The sequence below is a fragment of the Canis lupus genome, chromosome 12 (assembly GCF_011100685.1).
Source record: "Canis lupus familiaris isolate Mischka breed German Shepherd chromosome 12, alternate assembly UU_Cfam_GSD_1.0, whole genome shotgun sequence".
In the NCBI taxonomy this organism is placed as follows: Eukaryota; Metazoa; Chordata; class Mammalia; order Carnivora; family Canidae; genus Canis; species Canis lupus.
Window position 1 is genome coordinate 1,682,224 of NC_049233.1, and position 22,130 is coordinate 1,704,353.

General features: G+C 54.2%; 3 protein-coding genes and 1 long non-coding RNA gene across 19 annotated transcripts; 2 read left to right on the forward strand and 2 right to left on the reverse strand.

Moving 5' to 3' along the window:
- The first annotated feature begins 53 nt into the window (after positions 1–53).
- On the forward strand, positions 54–8,863 carry PPT2 (palmitoyl-protein thioesterase 2). Of its 6 annotated transcripts, XM_038553624.1 has the most exons (10): positions 1,083–1,667; positions 1,837–2,289; positions 2,602–2,795; positions 3,050–3,203; positions 3,654–3,749; positions 3,840–3,947; positions 4,722–4,805; positions 4,933–5,017; positions 7,836–7,890; positions 8,054–8,863. In XM_038553624.1, the coding sequence occupies exons 3-10, from the start codon at positions 2,610–2,612 to the stop codon at positions 8,195–8,197; spliced, it is 912 nt and encodes a 303-aa protein (XP_038409552.1). In that variant the 5' UTR covers positions 1,083–1,667; positions 1,837–2,289; positions 2,602–2,609; the 3' UTR covers positions 8,198–8,863. The 6 variants fall into 6 exon arrangements, with proteins under 6 accessions (XP_038409555.1, XP_038409552.1, XP_038409554.1 ...); XM_038553627.1 differs by lacking the exons at positions 1,083–1,667; positions 1,837–2,289 and adding an exon at positions 54–454; XM_038553626.1 differs by lacking the exon at positions 1,837–2,289 and having other exon boundaries at positions 1,083–1,340.
- Positions 7,463–11,893, reverse strand: LOC119874142. The gene is made up of 2 exons (XR_005367545.1): positions 10,984–11,893; positions 7,463–10,002 (listed from the first exon to the last, which is right to left on the reverse strand). It is a non-coding gene; the product is annotated as an uncharacterized LOC119874142 (long non-coding RNA).
- EGFL8 (EGF like domain multiple 8) lies at positions 9,000–12,504 on the forward strand. Of its 6 annotated transcripts, none has more exons than XM_038553620.1 (9): positions 9,000–9,885; positions 10,320–10,449; positions 10,658–10,780; positions 10,882–10,994; positions 11,094–11,189; positions 11,294–11,464; positions 11,543–11,622; positions 11,703–11,856; positions 12,128–12,504. In XM_038553620.1, the coding sequence occupies exons 2-9, from the start codon at positions 10,349–10,351 to the stop codon at positions 12,205–12,207; spliced, it is 918 nt and encodes a 305-aa protein (XP_038409548.1). In that variant the 5' UTR covers positions 9,000–9,885; positions 10,320–10,348; the 3' UTR covers positions 12,208–12,504. The 6 variants fall into 6 exon arrangements, with proteins under 6 accessions (XP_038409548.1, XP_038409549.1, XP_038409547.1 ...); XM_038553621.1 differs by having other exon boundaries at positions 10,323–10,449; XM_038553619.1 differs by having other exon boundaries at positions 9,000–9,847; positions 10,233–10,449.
- Positions 12,432–21,681, reverse strand: AGPAT1 (1-acylglycerol-3-phosphate O-acyltransferase 1). 6 transcript variants are annotated; one of them, XM_038553630.1, is made up of 7 exons: positions 21,447–21,681; positions 15,512–15,720; positions 15,165–15,298; positions 14,676–14,851; positions 14,399–14,494; positions 14,196–14,268; positions 12,432–13,670 (listed from the first exon to the last, which is right to left on the reverse strand). In XM_038553630.1, exons 2-7 carry the CDS (start codon positions 15,709–15,711, stop codon positions 13,486–13,488), a joined length of 864 nt encoding a protein of 287 aa, XP_038409558.1. In that variant the 5' UTR covers positions 15,712–15,720; positions 21,447–21,681; the 3' UTR covers positions 12,432–13,485. The 6 variants fall into 6 exon arrangements, with proteins under 6 accessions (XP_038409558.1, XP_038409559.1, XP_038409562.1 ...); XM_038553631.1 differs by lacking the exon at positions 21,447–21,681 and adding an exon at positions 21,133–21,288; XM_038553634.1 differs by lacking the exon at positions 21,447–21,681 and adding an exon at positions 20,838–20,951.
- Between the last annotated feature and the right edge of the window lie 449 nt (positions 21,682–22,130).

Consider the following 22,130-nt stretch of genomic DNA (forward strand, 5'->3'; position numbering starts at 1 on the left):
GGGGGGGAGTTTCCGAGGTACCGTCACTCGGTCTCTCCTCCTCTCACCCTGGCATCCAAGCTCCCAGTTTGGGCTCCCTTGGAGTTGTCATGGAAACAGGGAGGCAAGCAAGACCTGGCGAGGCGGTTGGGACTAAGGGAAGGAAGGCGGGAGGGAGAACTCTCTAGAGTCTTCCCCTCTAAGACTGGCTGTAGTGATGACATTGTGGGAGGAAGGGAGCAGGTGCCCAGTGGATTCTGTACCCCAGTCCCCACAGGATCTGGTTCACCCTAGTCAGGACCCCCCCCCCCAACTTCCCTCACAGTCCCTGCAAGTTCTCAGGATCTTCTCCCCAGTCTTTAGCTTCTGTTTCTCCCGCTTTAGGAAGGATAACTGTATATGACAGAGAACTGCAGAGTTGAGAGCTGCGATGGCTTGAAGAGCCCCCAGGGTTATGGCCTGCGGTGAGCTGCAGGTAAACTGGGGGGCTTGGACCTATAGTAATTTAGCGGGAGTCTGGCTTGTGACTGGGGGGGGAGAGGGCGTGGGAGAAGATTGGAGAGAAGGCTTGGGGGATACGGAGATACGTTCTTCCTGGGAGATATGTTCTTCCTCCGGGGTGCAGGAGCTGAGCACTTTGGAAGGAGGGGATGGATCAGCTCATTTCTGGCAACTTCGTTTTGGGAATAGGTGATTTCCCTTTCCCCCTTTGGTAATTAGGCCTCTTAGAGTTCCCCAGTGCATCCATGTTCAGATCTATTTCTTAAAATCCCAGCACCCACCCACCACCCCTGCCAAGGCCAGCCGCCACCTCCTGAGTTGGCAGGATGTGTGTGTGTGTGTGAGGAGGGGGGCGGGTGTCGGAACACAGCTGTAATTGCGGTCTTTTCATTTGTTCATTGTATCTTGGGAGCACGTATGCGGGGATGGAAGGTGCAGTGGGCAGTCTACTGAGACTTAGAGGATAGAGGAGTTGGACTTTATGCAAAAACACAGTCAGGGATTCTTTAACCCTCTGCTACCTCCGCCTTCAGATTAGTCCTCCCCAACCCCCGCCCGAGGCAGTGGCCGTGCCGGGCTGCGTCCTAGCGGAGCCTACAGAGCTGTGCAGAGGCCCCGCCTGGCCGGGTCCCAGGGCCCAGACATTTAGGTCAGGCCCCAAACTGGCCATTCTGGTTTCCGAGGCGTCGGCGTGGTTCCAGACCCCCTACCGCCACCCCACCCTCACATGACACACCTCAGAGCACAAATCGGGTTTATTGAGAGACTTTAGACCGGCCAAGACCTTGTGAAGAGAGGGAGGGATTCATTCCGACAAGCTTCGAAATCCTTTCCTCTAGGGAGACGCCTTCAAACGCTAAGTAAAAGCCCGCCGGTGTCTGGTGTCTCGCCAGGGGTGCAGGGCGCCTGGAGCTCGGGGGTCTGGCCGAGGGGGGCGCCCACATGAGTTCCCGGCTCAGGGCAGGTTGCGGGGGTCCCTCAAGTTGAAAGACTGGCGGGAACCACGCGGGCGTGAGTCAGCGCTGCCCCAGGGGCCCTCCGCCCCTTGGAGGTGGGTCGTGTCCCGGGAGCGGAGGAGAGGAGGCCAGGAGAAACTGGGTCAGGCTGCACTTCTAGCTCCGGGGGCCTCGAGGACTCTTCGCGGCCCTGGAGACGAGGGCAGTACACGCACTTGATAACGAAGAGTTGTAAGACGCTGACCCGGGGCCGGCGGGCAGGCGCGGGGCGGGGCGGGGCGGGGCGGGGCGGGGTCCTCCCGGTCCTCCCGGTCCTCCCGGCCCTCCCGGTCCTCCCGGTCCTCCCGGCGCCGGCGTGGGACCGACTGCGGAGACGGTCTTTCTCCGGTCTCGTCCCCAGCGCCCTGCCCCCTCACCCCGCCCCCGGTGGAGGGGGGAGAACTTCGTGTTCCGCGGCGGAGCCAGAGTTGGGAAGTGGGACGAAACAGGCCAGAACTCAGCCCCTCAGGGCGCCGGTGCAGCGGGGCCCGCGCTCGCCTCCTCTCGGCTCGCAGGCTGGGCCCGCCGCTTCTTCCTCTCCCCACGACTCTAAATGGATTGCTCTGCCTGTCTGCTCCCCCGCCCTCGGGACGCAGTGGAATGTTCCACGGCCCCTCCGGTCCCGGCCTGCGTTACAGGGGACGCGGGCACGGTTGTCAGGGAAAGCCCCGGACGTGACGGCGGAGCGCGACCCCTGGCAGCCTCCCCTCTCCCCTGGGTCACTGCCCTGCGCGCGCTCCGGACCCCCTCCCCCCGCGGGCTCCGGTCTAGGGGGAAGTAAACAGGCGCAGCGGAGTCCGCGGACCCAGGCCAGGTGGGAGCTTGCGTCCTCCAGGAGCCTGCGCTGCCGCTCGGGGTCTGCCTTACAACACCCGGGGTCGTGCAGCGCCGGGATGGGCCTGGGGACAGTCCCGGCCGGGCTGGGGGCGGGGCTCCGGGTGCGCGTCGCTGAGTCTGCGTGTGGGGGGTGTGTTTCCTACAACCCCCGAGTGCGATCCTAGTAGGCTGCCTGGTGAGCTGGACCTAGTGTGAGCGCGGGCGGGGAGGGGCCTCTCGGTGGCCGGGCGTCTGCTCGGAGGGGAGCGTGTCGTCCTCTCTCTCACAGGCCCCCATCGCCCCTTCTCAGGCGGGAGCATGCTGGGGCGCCGGGGCCTGCGGCTCCCCCCGGTGGGGATCCTGCTCCTGCTGCCGTTCCTGCCGCCGCCGCTGCCGCCCGCAGCCCCCGCGCCCCATCGCGCTGCCTACAAACCGGTCATCGTGGTGCACGGGCTGTTTGACAGCTCGTACAGCTTCCGCCACCTGCTGGAATACATCAACGAGGTCTGGCCGGGGACGCCCGGTTGTGGGGCATTGGAGGCGTCTGTGGTGACTGGGGAAGGAGAATGGGGAACGGAAAGCTGCCCTGCTGGGCTTGCTCCGTTCCTGGAGGAGCTGGTGCTGGCGTTGGGAGAGGCAAAGGATGAGATCCCCCGTTCTAGCAGGGCGCAGTAGGAGTGCGGACGCTGGCCAGGGGGCGATGAGGTGGGCGGGCTTTGTAGTGCACCCCCTGTTGCAGCATTGCCCCTTTCCCACAGACACATCCCGGGACTGTGGTGACAGTGCTTGATCTCTTCGATGGGAGAGAGAGCTTGCGACCCTTGTGGGAACAGGTGCAAGGGTTTGGAGAGGCTGTGGCCCCCATCATGGCAAAGGCCCCTCAAGGGGTGCATCTCATCTGCTACTCGCAGGGTAGGTGCCCTCCCCCTCCCAAGTTCTAAGCCCTATCTGAGGCTTGATCCTTATCTGAGGGACACCTGCTAGTGTCCCCTTTTCTGAACAATATTGTCCCAGCCAGAGTCCTACTACCTGAGCCCTACTTTTCTGACTTCCCTCAGTACCTGGATCTTAGCTCTGTATCCTGAGTGGGAGGGAGACTCCCTGCACTGTTGCCCCCTTTTGCCATTACTCATGGCTCTTGCCCATATGGGATAATGGGGCTGTAAAAAGCACCCTACAAGGAGAGTCAGAAGATCCAGAATCCAGTTCTGGCTCTGGCACTTTGGCGACATATAACCTTTTGCCACAGGTTTTTGCTTTCTCTGGGCCTCAGTGTCCTCACAAGCATTGTGGTGGTGGTGGTGGTGGTGACAAGGAGTGCCTGTCCCTAAGTCCCTGCCTAATGTGCTGGTCTGCCTCCAGGGGGCCTGGTGTGCCGGGCGCTGCTCTCCGTCATGGATGAGCACAATGTGGATTCTTTCATCTCTCTCTCTTCTCCACAAATGGGACAGTATGGAGGTGAGCGGGGATGGTGAGCCCCATAGGGGGCTCTGAGTTTTGGGGACACAAAGGTTTGGGGGCCACTTGACACTGCTGTTCTCTTGTCAGATACGGACTATCTGAAGTGGCTCTTCCCTACCTCCATGAGGTCTAACCTCTACCGGATCTGCTATAGTCCCTGGGGCCAGGAATTCTCCATCTGCAACTACTGGCATGGTGAGTAGGGGATGCCACACTGGGATGTGCATGGAGAGGACACCTGGGCGTAGGGCCTGCGGCTTCCCTCTGTACCATAACCAGCAGCAGCAGTGGTAAGGATGACTTACCATCTGAATAGGCACTGTTCAAAATATTTTCTGTCTATTACCTTATTGCTTCAGAGTATGGTGTGGGGCAGGGGTCAGCAAAGTTTTTCTTTAAAGCACCAGATAGTAAATATTTGGTTTTGCAGGCCATGTAGTCTCTGTCACAAATATAATTCTGCCACAGTAGTGTGAAAGCAGCCATACACCATAGGTAAATGCGTGTATCTGTGTTCTAATAAAACTTTATTTATACAGACAAGCAGTGGGCTGGATTTGCCCCATGGTTCATAGTTTGCAAACACCTAGTATAGTTTTTAAGACAACGGATGCTGGGTCCAGACTACTTGTGTTTGAAGCCTGACCCTATTGGGTTTCTCCGGACAAGTTACTTAACCTTTCTGTGACTGTTTTCTTTATCTGTAAAATAATGATATAGTACTACCCTCTAGGGGGTTGTGAAGATTAAATAAATTAACAAATGTAATGTACTTTGAACAGTACCTGGCATAGAAGGTGGCTGGATAAAAGTGTTTGCTCTCGTGTTTACAATTATTATTACTGTTACTATTATATTAGTATTCACTTTGTCTATTACCGTAGGCCCCTGATTGGTCCTCTGGCCTCTGGTCTTGCTTCTTTTCCTTGCTTCTCTGACTGTATAGTTCTAACTGCTGTTTATATCTAGACCCCCACCATGATGACTTGTACCTCAATGCCAGCAGTTTCCTGGCCCTGATCAATGGGGAGAGAGATCATCCCAATGCCACTGGTGAGACCCAGGCTCCTATCCGGTCCTGTTTTTGCTTCTCTGACCCGCTATGTTTCTCTCTCTCTCCAACCTGGCCTGACCCCTGTGACTGACTCTTCTTTTCTTTTCTCTTCTTCCCAATTTTCAGCATGGAGGAAGAACTTTCTTCGTGTGGGCCGCCTGGTGCTGATTGGGGGCCCTGATGATGGTGTCATTACCCCCTGGCAGTCCAGGTAATAAGGAACTGTGTGGCCGGAAGATTGACTAAGGACACCCCCCACCCCCAGCAGTTTTTATCTCATTCCTGAAATTGGCCTGTATCTCCCACTGTTCAGTTCATGCCCTACCCTCTATGTATCCTGTGACCAGAACGTGGGAGTCATCCCCCAACTCCTTGTATCCAGCCAGTCATTAAGCCCTACAGACTCTACTTCCTCTCCATCCCTAAACCGCTGCTTTGTAAAAACTCTTAACTTACAGATAATTACAGATTCACAGGAAGTGGCAAAGATAGTTTAGAGAGGTCCTGGGTATGTCTCCTTCTCCCGGTTCCCCCCCATGATTGCATCCTATGTAACTACAGCACGACATCAAAACCAGGAAGTTGTCCTACTAAGTAGGATATGTGTGTATAGTTCCATGCCATTTTATGTTTCCTACCACGTCTTTTTTTTTTATTAAAAATTTTTATTTATTTATGATAGTAACACAGAGAGAGAGAGAGAGAGAGAGAGAGAGAGAGAGAGGCAGAGACACAGGCAGAGGGAGAAGCAGGCTCCATGCACCGGGAGCCTGACGTGGGATTCGATCCCGGGTCTCCAGGATCATGCCCTGGGCCAAAGGCAGGCGCCAAACTGCTGTGCCACCCAGGGATCCCCTCCTACCACCTCTTTTACATACCTGGACTTCTATAATATCCTCCAGCCCCGTCCCCTCCATCCTGTTCCTCAGGAAAATCCATGGCTCCATCGTGCTATGTGTTGGCCTATGTTGCAGATCTCATGAGTGGTCTGAAATGTCACCTAAGCTACTTTAGTTGCTCAGCAGATATTTATTGAGCACTGTATGTATTCCCAGGCACTGTGCTAGGCCACTGGGATGCAGTGGTAAATGAAAGAGAAGTCCCTGCTATTATGTAGCTTATGATCTCGTGTGGGAGACAGATAATAAATGTAAATATAAAAAATAAATAAATAAATAAATGTAAATATATATCTCGGGTGGAGATAAGATAAGGTAGGGGAAGGGGGGTTGGAGGATGACTGAGGCCTGTGTCAGATCATGGCCAGATAAGTCCTAGACGAAATGCCATTTGAGTAGAAACTTAAGGAAGTGAAGGAAGGAGCTGTGCAACAATCTGAGGGGAAAACGACTCAGGGAAAGAGTAGCACGAACAAAGGTCATAGGGCAGGCATGAGAAATGAAGAGGCCAGTGTGTTTAGAGCTCAGGGAGCAGGGGAGAAGGTGGGAGAGGAGATGAAGGAGGTAGCAGGGAGCCAGTGATGTGGAGCCTTTGTGGGGTAAAGTCAGGCCCTTGATTCCTTTTTTTTCTAAAATATACATGATAAAAAATTTACCAATTTTTAAAAAAGATTTTATTTATTCATGAAAGACACAGAGGGAGAGGCAGAGACATAGGCAGAGGGAGAAGCAGGCTGCCTGCAGGGAGCCCCATGTGGGACTCGATCCTGGGACTCCAGGATCACAACCTGGGCCAAAGGCAGATGCTTAACGGCTGAGCCACCCAGGCATCCCTCAAATAAACCTTATTTAATTCTTACTTGACATATAAGAAAATTTAGGTGCAAATAGCTGAAATAAGGTGTCTCTATTCAGAGTCAGTAACTGGTGAAGTCAGGCTATCTAACTTAACCACTGGGTTTCACTACCTCTCTGCAAGGGAAGTATTCTCGTATAGGACAAAGAGGATAAGTACTACGCTCAGCCACACACATTTGGGAGTGTGTGGCAGAGCTGGAGCTCACATCCAGGTCTGTGTGCCCCTATACATGATGAGATATAGCCCCTCAACACAGCCTCCAGGCCACCAACCAGCTCCCCCATACTTGCAGCTGTGCCTCACCTCTGCACCTTTGCTCCTGCTCTTCCATTTGCCTGGAGAACAGCCTTGCCTAGTGGAGAGTCCTCACTAGGAAGCCCTTTGCTGATGCTCTAAAACTAGAGTAGTGGCCTCTCTTTGCTCTGTAGCCTATTGGACTAAACACGATTAGTGTTTGTTGTTTGTGGCTGGGGCCCACTCACTGCCCATGCCAGTTATCAGTATTACTTTTTAAAATCTTAAGGCCTTTTTATTTTGAAGTAAGTTCATATTTAAAAAGTTACCAAGGTATTATAAGACAACCTTGTGTGCTCTTCCCCTAGGTTTTCTAAATGTTAACATTTCACCATGTTAATGTCCTCATCCATTCTCTGTAAATATATATATGGGGCATAGGTGTGTTTGTGAACCAGTTGAGAGGAGGTTGTAGACATGTCTCTTTATCCCTAAAACTTCAGTATGTCAGTGTCTGTTTCCTGTATATTCTTTACATATCCAGTACAATTACCAAAACCAAGAAATTGACATTATCCTACATGGATAGGGTCACTGTATAGACCTTACTCAAATATTTTCCAGTTGTCCTCCTGGGGAAAAAAATCCAATGCAAAATCCATCCTGGGATCATGTGTTGCATTTACTTGTTATGTCTCTTTTTTTCCTGGAATACTTCCTCAGTGTTCCTCTCTGACATTTATGTTTTTGGAGCGTATGGTCTAGCCATTTTGTAGAATGTCCCTCAGTTTGGGTTTGTCAGTGGTTTCCTCATGAGTAGGTTCGGGTGACACATTTTCGAGGGGACTCTGCAGAAGTCATGCTGTGGCCTCAGTGTATCACTTCCATAAGCTACATGATATCCAGTTAAATATTTGAATGTCTTCCTTGCTGCCTGTTTCAACAGGCTGTGAATTCCCGAAGTCCTCTGGCCTACCTTGATTTTCTCCAGCTCTCTTGATAACTTCCTCCCCTGCCCACCCTCAATCTCTTTGTAGCTTCTTTGGTTTCTATGATGCAAATGAGACCGTCTTGGAGATGGAGGAGCAACTGGTGAGCCCCCTGGGATTTCTTCCCACTTCTTCATGCCCTGTCCTTCCTCCCTGCCACTGACACTGAAAGGTTCACCCTGTGGGGAGGGGACGGGGACAGGGACAGCAGCAGGAGCTCACTTTGTTTCTCCCTGTCTTTCTTTGACCCTTTGCTCACTTTGAAGGTTTATCTGCGGGATTCTTTTGGGTTGAAGACGCTGTTGGCTCGGGGAGCCATAGTGAGGTGTCCGATGGCTGGGATCTCCCATACGGCCTGGCACTCCAACCGGACCCTTTATGAGACCTGCATTGAACCTTGGCTCTCCTGAGGATGTCCTCAGGGACCCCCCAGGAACTCCCCAGCCCAGAGACCAAGCGGTGGCCTTGGAAAGCAGATGTCAGGCTCTGGTGTGCCTCTGATCACCCATTGCTCCCACACTGCCTGCACCAACCAGGGCTCCCAGGACCCCTTCCTCTTCTCCTAAATGACAAATCCTGGTTTCCCCCACATCACGTCTGGGGTTTGCTCTGTGCTCTCTCACCGTCCCAAAGCAGAGGTTGGGAAGAGAGAAACCAGGTTTTTAACTTGTGGCTGCTCCTGCTGCTGCTGCTGCTGCTCCGTCTCCGGCCGAACAGGAGGAGAACCCAGTCCCTGCTCACTACGGAGGTCTCCTTCTAAGCCACTCAGGACATTTTTAGCTTCTGTTCTCCCCATATTCCCTTTTCCTCAGCCCTCCCAACTCCCAGGAAGGACTACCCATGAGAGTGGGGTTCTGAGGCTCCCCTATGGGGACGGTTCCGTTCTTGAAATGTCAGTGTTGGGGAATATCTATGGCCCGTGAGGCCCATCTCAGGTTTGGGGATCCCCCAGTCCCTATGTTCAGTGTTGGGGTACCCCCTGGGAGCCTAGTTTCTTTGAGGCCCCAGCCCCTCTTTTAGCTACCATTGAATGGGTGTTAACCCTGTATTAATGGAAATAAAGTTCCATTTCTTCAGTGTGGCTTGACTCATTTCCAGGTGAAGGGGACCCGGCTCCCCAAGGAGGGTGGAGATGGAGAGCCTGAGGTCTGGGTGCCCGGATGCCTGGTCTGGGGTGGGACCCCCTTGGTGTTTCCGCTCTCTAAATGCCCATTCTGTGTGGGTTCCTGATTCTCTGTGGGTTCTTTCCTGCAGAGGACAATTCTCTTCCTGTCCCAGCCTAAGCTTGGGGGACTGAGCCCAGGGCTCCAGTGGCTTGTGCCTCAGCCTCATGGGTGGAATGTGCCTGCTACCCCCAGGCTAGATGAGGGGGCTAAGGGTCAGGGTGGGCATTTGTTGCACCCCTTTATGACCTTTGTAGGCCAGAGTTGGGTGAGGGGCTGGACAATGAGCCTCCTCTTCCTTGAAAGAAGGAATTTTGGTGGAGACAATAGGGCCCTGTCTGCTCTGGCTTGGGGGGCGGTGGCAGACTCAACTCGCCCCCACCCCAGGCCCTAACAAATGTCATCAAGGAATGGGGGGCAATTTCCCCATAAGGCATTGGGCACCTCCCCGCCCCCCTCTTCCTTTCTTTCTTCAGCTGATCTTGCCTCTTCTCCCATGACCTGACCCTGCTTTCCTCTGCCAGCTCTGTCTCTCTCCCTGCCCCCACTTCTCCCCCAGCCTGTGTTGGGTTGAGGGGTGTGGCAAGGGCCAGGGGGACCAGTGGTGTCATAGAGCCAGTGGCCTCTGCCGATTTGGGGAGTGTAGGAAGAAGGAGCCTCGGAGTTGGAAATTTACTTCTGGGGGCCCTTTGCTGGGGCGGTTGTGAGCGTTGTGGGACTTGGATCCCACTGAGCAGTTAGAGCAGGAGCTATGGAGGACGCTTGTGGGAGGGGGCGGGGAATGGGAGGATTGTCTGGCCCAGCCCCTTCTCTCCTTCCCAGCCTGCCCCACCCACCCACCAGTCTGAGCTGCTGCTGCTGAGGCTGGTCTGCTGGAGTCTCCGGAGGAAAAGACAGGTGGGGAGAACATGTCACTGGAGGATGAGCCTTAGAATGTGCGTTGGGAAGTGTTGTGTGAGTGAGGGGTGCTGGTGAGAGAGGCAGCAGGGATAGGTGCAGTTTCCAGGTCCATGGTTTGGGGTGCAGGATATGAGTATTCGAGGCTTTGAATCCTGTAGAAGAGTTAAGATAGAAGAGGGTGTGTTACAGATTGGAGTGTTGTGGAGGAAGAGTTAGCTGTGGTGTAGAGGGGAGGGGAGGGAGTGTATGGGGGCGTGCACTTGCAGGATGCTACAGGGACCGTGTGTGCTGGATGAAGGGGTCACCTTCCATATACACACAGGTGTAGACAATCCTGGTGGCTAGTGTAAATGTGTACAAATAAGCATGCTGACTTCCTCAGAGCGCACTATCAGACTGCTCTTGGAGGGGCTGGTGCTGTAGCAGTCACAGGAGAGGGGAAGGACCTCCGTTAACCTCTTCTTGCCAGCAGCCTGCAGTTTGGAGTCAAGGAGAATCATGGCGTCCAGGGATGAGCTGTACAATCTCTTAGGTGGACTCTCATCCCTCCTGCTGCTGATGTCAGTCCAGGGGGCCAAGGGTGGATCCCTCAAAGAGAGGTGATAACACAGGGGGCAGGGCCAGGGGTGAGGGCTTTGGAAACCCTGCTGGGGGTGGGGGGAATGGCAAAACCATGGAGTATAGAATGGGGGTGAGGCTGTCCCCTCCAGGGAGGGGGGGGCCTCGGTTGAGCTTGAGGGTAGTGGGATTCCTCACCCCCAGGGCCTGGCCCACTTAGTGTCTCTCCCCTCCTCTGCATGGGTGCAGTCAGGGGGTCTGCTCCAAGCATATGCTGGTGGTCCCCCTCCATTACAACGAGTCCTACAGCCAACCAGTGTATAAGCCCTACCTGACCATGTGCAATGGAAGGCGCATCTGCAGCACCTACAGGTGAGAGATCGGAGCCTGGACTCTGGAGTCTTTCAAGAGGAAGTTCAAGAACCCAGACCAAAGCCCATAAACCACTGTTCAGAACCAGGCCTATGTTCTAGGACCACATATCGAGTGGCATGGAGGGAGGTGAAGAGGGAGGTGCAGCAGACCCATGTTGTGTGCTGCCAAGGCTGGAAGAAGCGGCATCCAGGGGCGCTCACCTGTGATGAAGGTGAGACTGGGTCTTCCCAGGCCTGGGGACAGGGGTGCGCTGCGGGGCTGGGGAGGCTGGCTGTTGGTCCTGTTTTGAACTGCCCTTCTGCACCCACAGCCATCTGCGCCAAGCCCTGTCTGAACCGAGGTGTCTGCGTCAGGCCAGAGCAGTGCCAGTGCGCCCCAGGCTGGGGTGGGAAGCACTGTCACGTGGGTGAGTTCCCTTCCTCCTCCAGTGGTGCCAGGACCTCACTCCCCTTGGGGCACCAGCTCCCCCCCCCCCTCCCGCTTCAGCCCTCTCCTCTTTCTGTTAACTAGACGTGGATGAATGTAGGACTGGCGTCACCCTCTGCTCACACCATTGCCTCAACACGGCAGGCAGCTTCACCTGTGGTTGTCCCCAAGGTCTGGTGCTGGGCCCAGATGGGCGCACCTGTGCAGAGGGCAACCTGGAGCCCCCAACTGGCACCAGCGTCCTCAGCGTGGCGGGTGAGTGGGTGGCAGTAGGGGTGTCAGTGAGGGCCCGGGCTCAATGGCAGCGGGTCACGCTGCTCCCTTTTGTCCCAGTTCGGGAAGCAGAACATGATGAGCACGCCTTGAGGCGGGAGATTTGGGAGCTGCGGGGGCGCCTGGAGCGACTGGAGCAGGTAAGGGTAGATGCCTGGGCCAAGCCCCCTGGGTGGGGTGTGCCCCACCTCCAATACTCTTGAGGTGTCTTCCTTTGTAGTGGGCCCGTCAGGCTGGGGCCTGGGTCCGAGCTGTGCTGCCCATGCCACCTGAAGAGTTACAGCCAGAACAGGTGGCGGAGCTATGGGGCTGGAGCGACAGGATTGAGTCTCTCAGCGACCAGGTGCTGCTGCTGGAGGAGAGGCTAGGTGCCTGTGAGTCCTCAGTCCCTCTCTGCTTGAACCCCCATCCCCCTATGGCTGCCCCCAGCTCTCCCAGACACCTTTCCCTAGTTCACTTTTCTTTCCCCCAAACCCTTTCTCAACACTTAGCTTCCCCATACTGTCCCCAGATAGCTACACTTCATCCCTTTCTCTGGTACCCTGTCCCTAATCTATTTATTGTTGGGTAAGAGTCTCTGCAGTACCCTGGCAGCCCCAAAAGTCCACAGCCAATGTGTCTGCCTGCCTCCTTGTCATTCACCAGGCTCCTGTGAGGACAATAGCCTGGGCCCAGGTCTCAATCGGCAGCCGATAAGGAACCTCTCCAGAACCCTGGCCCTCTAATTTATACAGAAACTGGCCCTGCTAATCCTCTGGGATCAGCCAGCTGGGGAAGTGCAGATAAGGTTATCTGGCACCAAGAAGCAATGAGCGATGGAAACTTCCAAGAGCTGAAGGCAGGGGGGAGGATGGGTGCCTTGGGCCCACCCGAGTCTTCTGGCTGGGGCAGGTTGCCTGGGCGAGAACCACTTCAACGCCTTAACAAATGCAGCCAGAAAGTGCCCAGATCTCTCTCTCTCTCAATCTTTATTCTGTTTCTTGCTGTTATCCAGATAATTAATAAAAACCAACCACACAAAACTGGGTCTCGCCCTCTCCTTTTGCTCCCAGCCCACCTCCCCAGTTGTGGGCACAGGTCTAGGGTGGGAGGCCAGAGTGGTTAATGCCACAGGGAGGAAATGAAAACTGGCTCAGAGAGGGGAAGCCTCAAAAGAAAGAGAAATAAATTAAAAGCCCTCCCACCCCCTCCAGCCAGGGTTCAGTTCCTTTCCCCAATTCCCTAGGGAGCAGAAGTGAGTACAGCACCTGATGTCTGCCTCTTCCCTTGTGTCTAGTTACAATGGTACAGCAGGGCTGCAGGGGACTGGATTGATGCCAGGACCACTGAAGAACTGTACCACAGGGACAGGGGGAAGCAGAAATGTGGAGACCAAATTGGCATCTAGGAGTATGCTCACCCCTGGGCACCTGGGTATGGGCAGGACGAGACCTCTGAGTAAGAAGAGTCCAGCCTCCACTGATGGGAGGCTCCATGGGAGGGAGGGTGAGGGTGCTGAAGAGTGTTCCCAGGATAAGCCAGGAATGTTCCAGGCATCGCTTCCAGCCACAATGTGAGGAGTCCTCACAAATGGATAAGTCCACTGAATCCATGGACTTGTGGGAGGGTATTGTTCCATAGCATGGACGAGTCCACTGGCCAATGTGGGGTGGAGAGGGAGAGAAGATCACAAAGGAAGAGGGTCCACTGGGGAAAGGATGGTGTGTTCACTCCCTTGGGTAGGTGAGCCACTGGAGATGAGGGGGAGGCAACTGTCCCACAGACAAGATGGCACAGGAGGTGGGTGGGGGTCAGAGTGTAGACTGCACTGAGGCAAGAGAGTCCATGGAGGGAGCTGGGAAGGGGCAAGGAGTGGTGCTGTATCCACATTCACTTCAGAAGTTGAAGATTCCAAAGAGAAGAACAGTGGGGAGAAGAGAAACAAGGAAGAGGGCTTGGCCCTGCTTTAGGGCCCACTGGGCTGGGAGGTATGGGTGGAAGAAGGGGATCATTGGGAGGGGAGCTCAGAGCCGGGCCTCGCCCACCCCTCCAGACTTCTTCAGATAGTCACCACTGCCCCGGCCATCAGTGGAGATTTCCCGGAAAACGGTGAGCATGGAGTGTCGGACTCTGTCAGCCAGAGCTGGGACGTCATCTGGTGTCAGCCCTTCTGTGGGCACTGGGGGCAGCACCCGTACCTGACATCGTCCTGAGGGGGGTGGTGAGCACCATCATGGCCTGTCTGCCTAGGCCTCTGCCCACAGGTGGGGCACAATTTCCGAGCTCTCCTGCCACTCCCTCCCCAACCTTTCTGTTCGCTTCTCCCTACCCTGGACAACTGCCCCTGTTTGCCAGCTGCTACCTGAGCTGAGGCCCTCCTGCACTAAGCCGCCCCCGCCCCCCCCCATCCAGACACCTCAGCACCCTTTCTGCCCCCGTTGTCTCAATTTCACTTTTACTGCCAAGTGTTATCATAGCCTTGCACACACAGGCCTTCCTCCTCCCACTGGACAGTAATGGCCCCTCTTGCAGGGACTGAGCTTTACCCATATAGCAGGGTATGTTGGGTGCTTAATAAGTATTTATTAGTTGGTGTGGGGTCACACTGGTGATCCTTTGGACATCTCAGTCCTGGCACTGACCAATCCTCCCTCTCATGGGGACATCCCCCCAGCCTTTCTCCCTCATGGCCCTTCTGGCCACCCCCAGCCCCAGGTCTACTCAGAGCCCTCACCCGAAGTGAAGCGGCGCTCCTTCTTGCAATAGAAGTCTTGATAGGAGGACATGACTATGGGGACAATGGGAACCTGGGGAAGGGGAGAAGCAAACAGCCCACAGTTCCCTTCCAAGGCCCCATGACAAGCCTCTGACAGAAAGAGATGGTGGGAGCCGGCAGCACAGGGGATGCTCAGGAGCAGAAGGGGAAGTAGTAATTACCTGGGCCTGAACTGCAAGGTGGAAGGCGCCACGTTTGAAGGGCAGCATGGAGCCATTGTGGTTTCTTGTGCCCTCAGGAAAAACCCAGACCCGCACCTGGGGAAGACAGAGAATCAAGACATACGGGTGTGTGTGTGTGTGTGTGTGTGTGTGTGTGTGTGTAATAGTTGTGACGCTGTAATGGGACCTCTGAGGCCTGCTGGCCCTGCATCTCAGTCTATTTACAAGTGCTCTACTCCACAATGCCCCGACCCTCCTGTTCCACAGGGTGACTCACGTCCTGGGTGAGCAGGGTCTGGGCGACTTCTGACATGACACTGATGGCATCCCCAGTGCGCTTCCGGTCGATGAAGATAACTCCTGCCAGCCAGCAGGCCAGTCCAGCGGAGCCAGCCCACAGCAGCTCACGCTTGGCAATGGGTACACAGCGGCCTGGCAGTACCTCCATCATCCCTAGGGCAAAGGTAGGATGGGTGAAGGCCATAGTGGAGGCAAAGTATTATGGGAAGCAGGTCATCACCCACACTACGAAGGACTGGAGATAAAGGAAGAGGCAGACTGAAGGAGGGGGGTGGGAAGACCTGAGTGGTGGAAGAGGTGATTAAACATATATTAGCCTGTATATGAGGGTAAGAAGTCCTGGGGGAAGGGATAGGGGAGCCAGGGGGCGACGTTTAGATGCGAGGTAGGTGAGGACCCCCAGAGGAGATTCTGGGGAAGGAGGAAGGGCATGGCTGGGGGAGGTGTGCCCTATGAGGGATCTCACCAAGCAGGTCGAGTGAGCTCTGGTGGTTGGAGACCACGACGTAGGGCTGTGAAGGAGGGAAGTGGTGAGCCCCACGCACCTCCACTCGGATCCCGTACAGGTATTTGATGTGGAGCAGCATCAGGCGCAAGATCCTGTGGGGTCATGGCAAGGGGTTCCAGCAGGACCCACTGACGTCCATCTAAATAAAATGCCTTGGTTCCCCCTACTCCACTGTCTTTGCAGTCCTCTCCCCTTCCTTGTCCTTGGGTTCTCTTCACCTTCCCTACAAACCCCACATCCTCCCCGTCCACTGCTCACTTTGGACTCTTAGGTTTTCTCATCACCCAAAACCCTTTGGCCCTCACTTCATGTTCTCAACGTTGCGTCCTCGCACAGCACACACAGGGATGGCGAGCACAGCCAGGAAGAGGATCCAGCCATTGTAGAAGGCCATCTTGAAGAAGTATTTGGCACTGGGGCTGCAGAACCACAGGGCAGGCAGCAGGAGCAGCAGCAGCAGGAGGAGCAGCAGCAGCACAGTCCATACCCCTGGCCACAACTCCATTCTGGCCACCTGCAGGGGACAGGGCAAGGGACAGTGGGCCAGGTTCCTGGAGGGGAAGTGGAGTGGGCAAGGCACAGCAGGCAGGGTTTGGGGAGCTATGAGGACAAGGGCCAGAGATACAGGAAGGGGTCAGGGCTCCCATCTAGACCTGCCCAGGAAGCCTCTCTGGGATAGGGGTGGGAGGAAGAGGAGTTCAGGACTGCTTGCCTACCCCTCTCCCAGAAATATTCACAAAGACAAGAGACACAAGACATGGACATCTACAACTCACAAATACATGATAAGGGGACAATAATAATAGCAACAGCTAACACTCATAGCTGGTAAGGTCTTAGGATGGTCTACACCTGACTGTCTAATACGGTAGCCACCAGCCATATATGGCTCCTGAGCACCTGAAACATGGCCTAGTTTGAGTGGAGACGTGCTGGAAGTGTAAAAATACACATTAGATTTCAAAGACTCTGAATGAAAATGTAAAATATTCCCTTAATAATCTTCTGTATTGATTACATTTTGAAATCTTAACCTTTCAGAATACTGGGTTCAATAGAACATATCATTAAAATTAATTTCACCTTGTTACTTTTGACCTTTTTTGACATATCTACCAGAAAATTAAAATTTACATGTGGTTTGCATTATATTTCTGTTGGCTTAGGGCTGGCCTATAGACTATGTTAAACCCTTAAAGGGGCGCCTAGGTGGCTCAGTGGTTGAGTGTCTGCCTTTGGCTCAGGGCGTGATCCCGGGGTCCTGGGATCGAGTCCCACATCGGGCTCCCCGCAGGGAGCCTGCTCTTTCCCCTGCATGTGTCTCTGCCTCTCTCTATCTCTCATGAATAAATAAATACAATCTTAAACAAAACAAAACAAAACAAACAAACCCTTAAGTATGAACTACACAATTTACATTTTATAGGAGAGAGGCCCAAAGAAGTTAAATAACTTACCTGAGGTGATATGGCTCCCCTAAGAGGCACCTCCTAGTTTAAACCTAAGCGGCTTGTACTCCTAACCACGGTCACGCTGCTGCCTGTATGTATACACACAGGTATACGCAACAGCAGGTACAGTGAAGGGCCAAAACACCCAGACATTCTCAAGAAGACTGGCAAGAATAAAGGGTCTGTCACTAATGCAAAAACAAACACATACAGTCATGCAGAGACTGACCTGCTCACACCAGAAGGCAAACTTAAAATCACACCTTGGTAACAGCTAAAGGAATGTAGTAAATGCATAACCAGAAAACCCCCTCTCCACCAAGGTAGCTACCTCCACCCCTCTCCTGTTCCCAGATAAACCCATGGACATACCAGAAGCAGCTACATCTATCAATCCTGCCTCCACAGGCAGGCAAACAAATCCTTCTGCTCCCTTTCCCCCTTCTGCACTGGAGGCAACTGGGTCAGGCAGATACAATATGTAAGGCCTGACCGAGGGGGAAAAAAAAAGGCAGAGTAAAAGAGACATCATACCACCTGCTCTGGGAGAGGAAAGAATTCAGGAGGAAGAGGTACGGGCACACAGAACTGCCTCTAGGTTCTTCCTCCTTCCTCCACTCTGCCCCACTATTGGGGGCAGGGTCAGAAGTCACAAAATGGTGTTTAGGCAAATACCTGTCACTCCCAGCAAGGCTACTGGCACTCCCTTCCAATGACAAGAAAGTCTGTGTTCAAAGTCCCTTGCCAATCAGTGAAGGGTAATAGGCAAGAGAAAACAGGAAACTCTGCCAACTCTGAAGCTGTAGGCTTTGAGCTGTTCTAGCCCACTGCCCCTGTTAAGTCTGGACCAGCATCTCTCCCTTGGACTATTTGCAATGGGCTCCTAATTCTGCTCTTCCAATTCATCATCCATGTAGCCGCCACAGAGATCTTTCTGTAACACAGATCCGAGCATTTCCCTGTCTTGTCTGCAGGCCCCTTAGACAAGTTGACTTCTGCTTCCATCTTTGGCCCCGCCCCCACAAAAGCCTTTTGTGCTCCAACTCCAGTTCCTCAGGCATACCAAGATCTTTCATGCTACTGTGCTGCAAACAGGCTGCTCCCTTGGCTGGAATGCCCTTCCGCCTCTTCACTTGCCTCACACAGCTGAGCGTCACGCTTTGGAAGCCTTCTTGAACCCCTCCTGGCCTGAGTTTTCATTACACTTTTATCTTGATCACTGGTTCTCAAAGTGTAGAGATGCGTATTCTTGGACCTCGCCCCCGATCTCTTGAATCAGAAATTCTGGGCCTTGGGCCCAACAATCTGTATTTTAACAAGCCCTCCAAGTGAGTCTGGTGTGCACACAAGTTTGAGAACCACTAATCTTGACACCACAGCGTACATAACTGCTCACTGGCACTTTTGTTTCCTTCCCTAGTCTGTAAGCAGCTTGAGGGTAGTAACGCCCAATACCTGGGACAGAAGGAGGCAGAGAGGGTGCTCAATAAACATTTGCTGAACAGATTATAAGGCTGGATACACACCCACACAGCCATAATTAATGACAGAAATGATCAGGAATCCGATAGCTACACTCTGTGAAAAGATAAGTCACTGAGAAAGCAATGAACATAACAAGCCTAACAGTAACCTTCTCTGAATATACACATACAATACGCAGTCACGTTGAAGGGGAAGCACCAACAATCAAGATGGCGCATCCCATCTCACACAAAAGAGAAACATACGGAATGGGGATTAACATGCCACAGGGGAGAGATGCTACTGTCATCAATAAATGCCAACACAGCAAAAGAGTGGGGGAACAGAGGAAGTGCACAGCAGAGCTGACCCTGTGGCATGCACTGACCTCCATGAACACAGGCTGTCCACAGCCACTGGAGAGATCAGGCCAGGAAGGTCAGCAAGGTAAGGCACATGGGGATGGTTCTCTGGGGAAACAGAGGCCCCGTCACCTTTTTCTCTAATGTATAACATTAAGTGACCTCCTCTGGAGCAGAAATGTCCAAGGACTTATAAGCGCATGGAGTGCCAAATGGGTTAATGTGCAGATGACTCACAAAATACACTGCCAATAAAATTATGAAATAAATAGTATGTGTACCCAGAAGCACAGATGCTGTGGAAGGGCCACATCAGTGTAAACATGATAAATATGTAAAGGAGCATGCATAGGTATGGTGTGAATCCTGACTGGGAAAACACATGCAGCCAACAGGCCAACCCAATCACAACAGAAGTGTGCACTAGTCCACTAAACCACAGGATCCCCCACACGAAGACTACCACACATGACAGGATCATGGACATAATAATATATGATACATGAAACAAAACAAATAAGGGATAACCTTTACATGCAAAAGTAAACATGCAAAAGCATAAAATGTGCAAAAAACACAAAACCACACAATGGATGCAATATATAAAAACTCACATTTGAACAATGTCAAGACTGGACAAGAGACATGGACATAAAGATAGGAGAATGGGCAATTCTGATGGACAATAACATCGTTTGTCCACAGTCCACGGAGAGCACAGGGAGAGGCTAGCCGCACATAAGCCACTAAACATGTCAAAGGCACACGGACTCAATGTAGAAAACATGGCCCCCCACAAAGCATCTGTGTCAGTAAGGATCTAGTCCAGTGTGGATGGCCACTGAAGAAGGTCCTGTGCCCAGATGAAACAGAGGTGTCTGAGGGCATTTCTAGGAAGCGAATTCTGCTAGGGGAAGGAGGGCAATAAACCACCTTCTCCCGGCTACAACCCCTCAAGAGTCATGTGGGGCCAAAGGGCAGGAAAAGGAACTGGGGAAGGTGTCAGGAATTCCCTCTTCAGGACTCTGTCCACACCCCCATCCCAAATGCACAGGGTTTTCGGATCTCCTCCGTCTCTCTTCCATCCTTCCTCCCTCAGGGCCCCTCTCCTTTCCCCAGCAAACCTCTCCCCAGTCCGCCTCCCAGACCCAATCTCTCCCCCATCCCCTCTCGGCACCCTCCTCCCGCCTCCTCCCATCCCTTTCCCGCCCCCACCTCAGTGGGGTGGGGGGCCCGGGGAGCTGGCCCCCTCCCCAGCCAGGCTGCGGCAGCGGTGGTGGCGGGTGGCTGTGTCTCTGCCTCGGTCGGGGTGTCGGTGCCAAGGGGGCGACAGGATTTGGGGGTGTCCTAGCCCCGGCCGATGGAGGGGAGGTGAGAGTGGGAGGCTGGGCCCATTGCGGGAGGAACGGTGGGGGGTTATCCCCCTAGCTCCCTCCCTCCCTCCCTGCTGTCTCTCTGAGGCTGGGGCTGCTGCTGCCGCTATCCCCCTACCCCTCCCCAACGCCTGCGGGCTTCCGGGGCTGGCCAGGAAGTAGGGGGCGGTGATGGGCGGCCCGTCTTGCCAATCGCCTCCCCGAATCGACCAGTTTCCTCGGTGGCTCCGCCCCGCGAGAGCTCGGCTGGGCTTTGCCGGTCTCCGGCCTTCTCAGGCTCCAGCTGCATCTTTTTTTCCTCCAACTCCCTTTCAGCACACATGGCTCGTGTGTCCCTTGGTGCTGTATTCCTTCCTTGGCCCATTCCTTCTTCATCAGCTCTCCTCTTCCTGGGAATTTCACTCGGTTTCTTCCTTTCTCCTTAACTCCCTTATCTGCTGTATATTCCCTCCAACTCCCGACTCCTCCAAAAACCTCTTTCCTGTTCCCAACTCCGGATATCTGCAGGTGTCTACTATATGCCAAGTACTCGTCTCCTCCCCGTGGCTCCACCTCCCTGGCCCCTCCAGCTCTCGCTGGCTCTCTGACTTTTGCCCTCCCCGCACGCAGTCCGGCTCCCTGCTTCAACCCTCTCTCTGGTCTTTAAAGAGAAGAGGTACTCTCGGGCCCTGTCCCTGCCCCTGTCCTTCCACGGTCTTTATTTAACTTCAGTACTTTCGCTTTTCAATTTCCTTCCTGTCAGTCTCAATCACTGAAGCTGAGACAGTGCCTCTCCCCAACATAGAATCTGGGCGGGCGCATCTTTTCCAGTAGAAACTGGGTATTAGGGTTGCTTTAAAAAAAAATGAGAAAGAAACAAAAAAAAAAAAAAAAAAAGAGAGAGAGAGAGAGAGAGAGAGAGAAAGAACGCTAGATTACTCTGGGACGAGCATGCCTCCTGAATTTTGTAGGCATGTATCTGTTCCCTGTCCAGCCTCTGACCTCCTCTCGCTCGTCTTTCCACTGTCCCTTAAACCAGGACCATTGCGTTGCTCCTCTCCTTGGTCTACACCCCTTCCCCTAGAACTTTTCTCCTAAGCCTTTCCCGGCATCCTGTACCTTCACTTCCCCCGCCCTCCTCTCACCTGGCCTCCCTGGTCACGTGAGACCTTTATCTGGGTGCTGACCTGCCCTCGGCCCGAGTCTGTCCCCGCTGCCAGACACACATTCGCCCTGCTAGAATTTACACGCCCTGAGGTCGAGGATGTAAGGAACACTGGTATGGGAGGACTGTTACCTAGTTCTGCTCCTTGGGCCACAGTGAGGTCACTGACTGTAGAGAAGGCCCAAGCTCGGGCCTGCCCAAGTCCCGGGGGTCCTACCCAGGAGGAAGACCCCACTTCTGCGGGACACACTACAGGACGGAAGGGGCGGGCCTAACCCCATTCCGCCGCGGGTCGCTCAGGAGGGCGGGCCTTGCCCCCTCGGCACCTACTCACGAAGGGGTGGAGCTAGTTCGCTTTTCAGGTTTAAAACGGGGCCGGGGTCAACTCTGTCATCCTGTGTCAACGTTAGAAAGGTGTGGGCCTTGAGATCTGTTCTGCAAGTCACCTAAGGAGGAGCGGGCTGCGTCCCGCAGCCGAGGGAGATGGGTTAACACCAGCGCCGCAGGTCGATGCTCGCACCACCCACACGTCGAGCTGATGCCAGTTCTGCTCCCTTCTTCACTGAAAGGGAGGGGCGAGCCCCAGTTCTGCCCTCTACGTCACCGAAGGAGGCCGGAGCCATTTTGAGCCCTGCGACCATAGCATTTGCTACCTCGCCGAGCTCTCGGCCGTCTTTTCCGATCTCGGCCAATCAGGGCTGCAAGAAACTAGCCAATCAGCCCGGAGAGACCGCAGTCGGAGGGCCCGGATGAGGCGGCGCTGATGCCTTTGAACCCCAAAGCCCGCCAATCGTAGAGCAGTCACCACGGCGACAAGAGCGCGGCGAGGGGGTGGGGCCAGAGAAAGCCGAGCACTCTCGGCCTGGCCCGCCCCTTCCCGCCGCCTGCTGCGCGCGCGCACTTTGCCGAACCACCATCTTCCGTCGAGTTCCAGCCAATCCAGAGCTTCGGAGCTCTACGCTCCAAAGTCCAATAGGAATCCGGACGTTCTCGGAAAGGGGAAGTGAAGCAAAGAAAGGGCTCGGAGGAGGCGGGGCCTGTGTGGTCCCGGACCAATTGCTTCTGGCCCTTGGCCCTGACTGGCAGCTACTCAGACGAATCAAGCTCCCCGACCAGGTCCAACGGACACC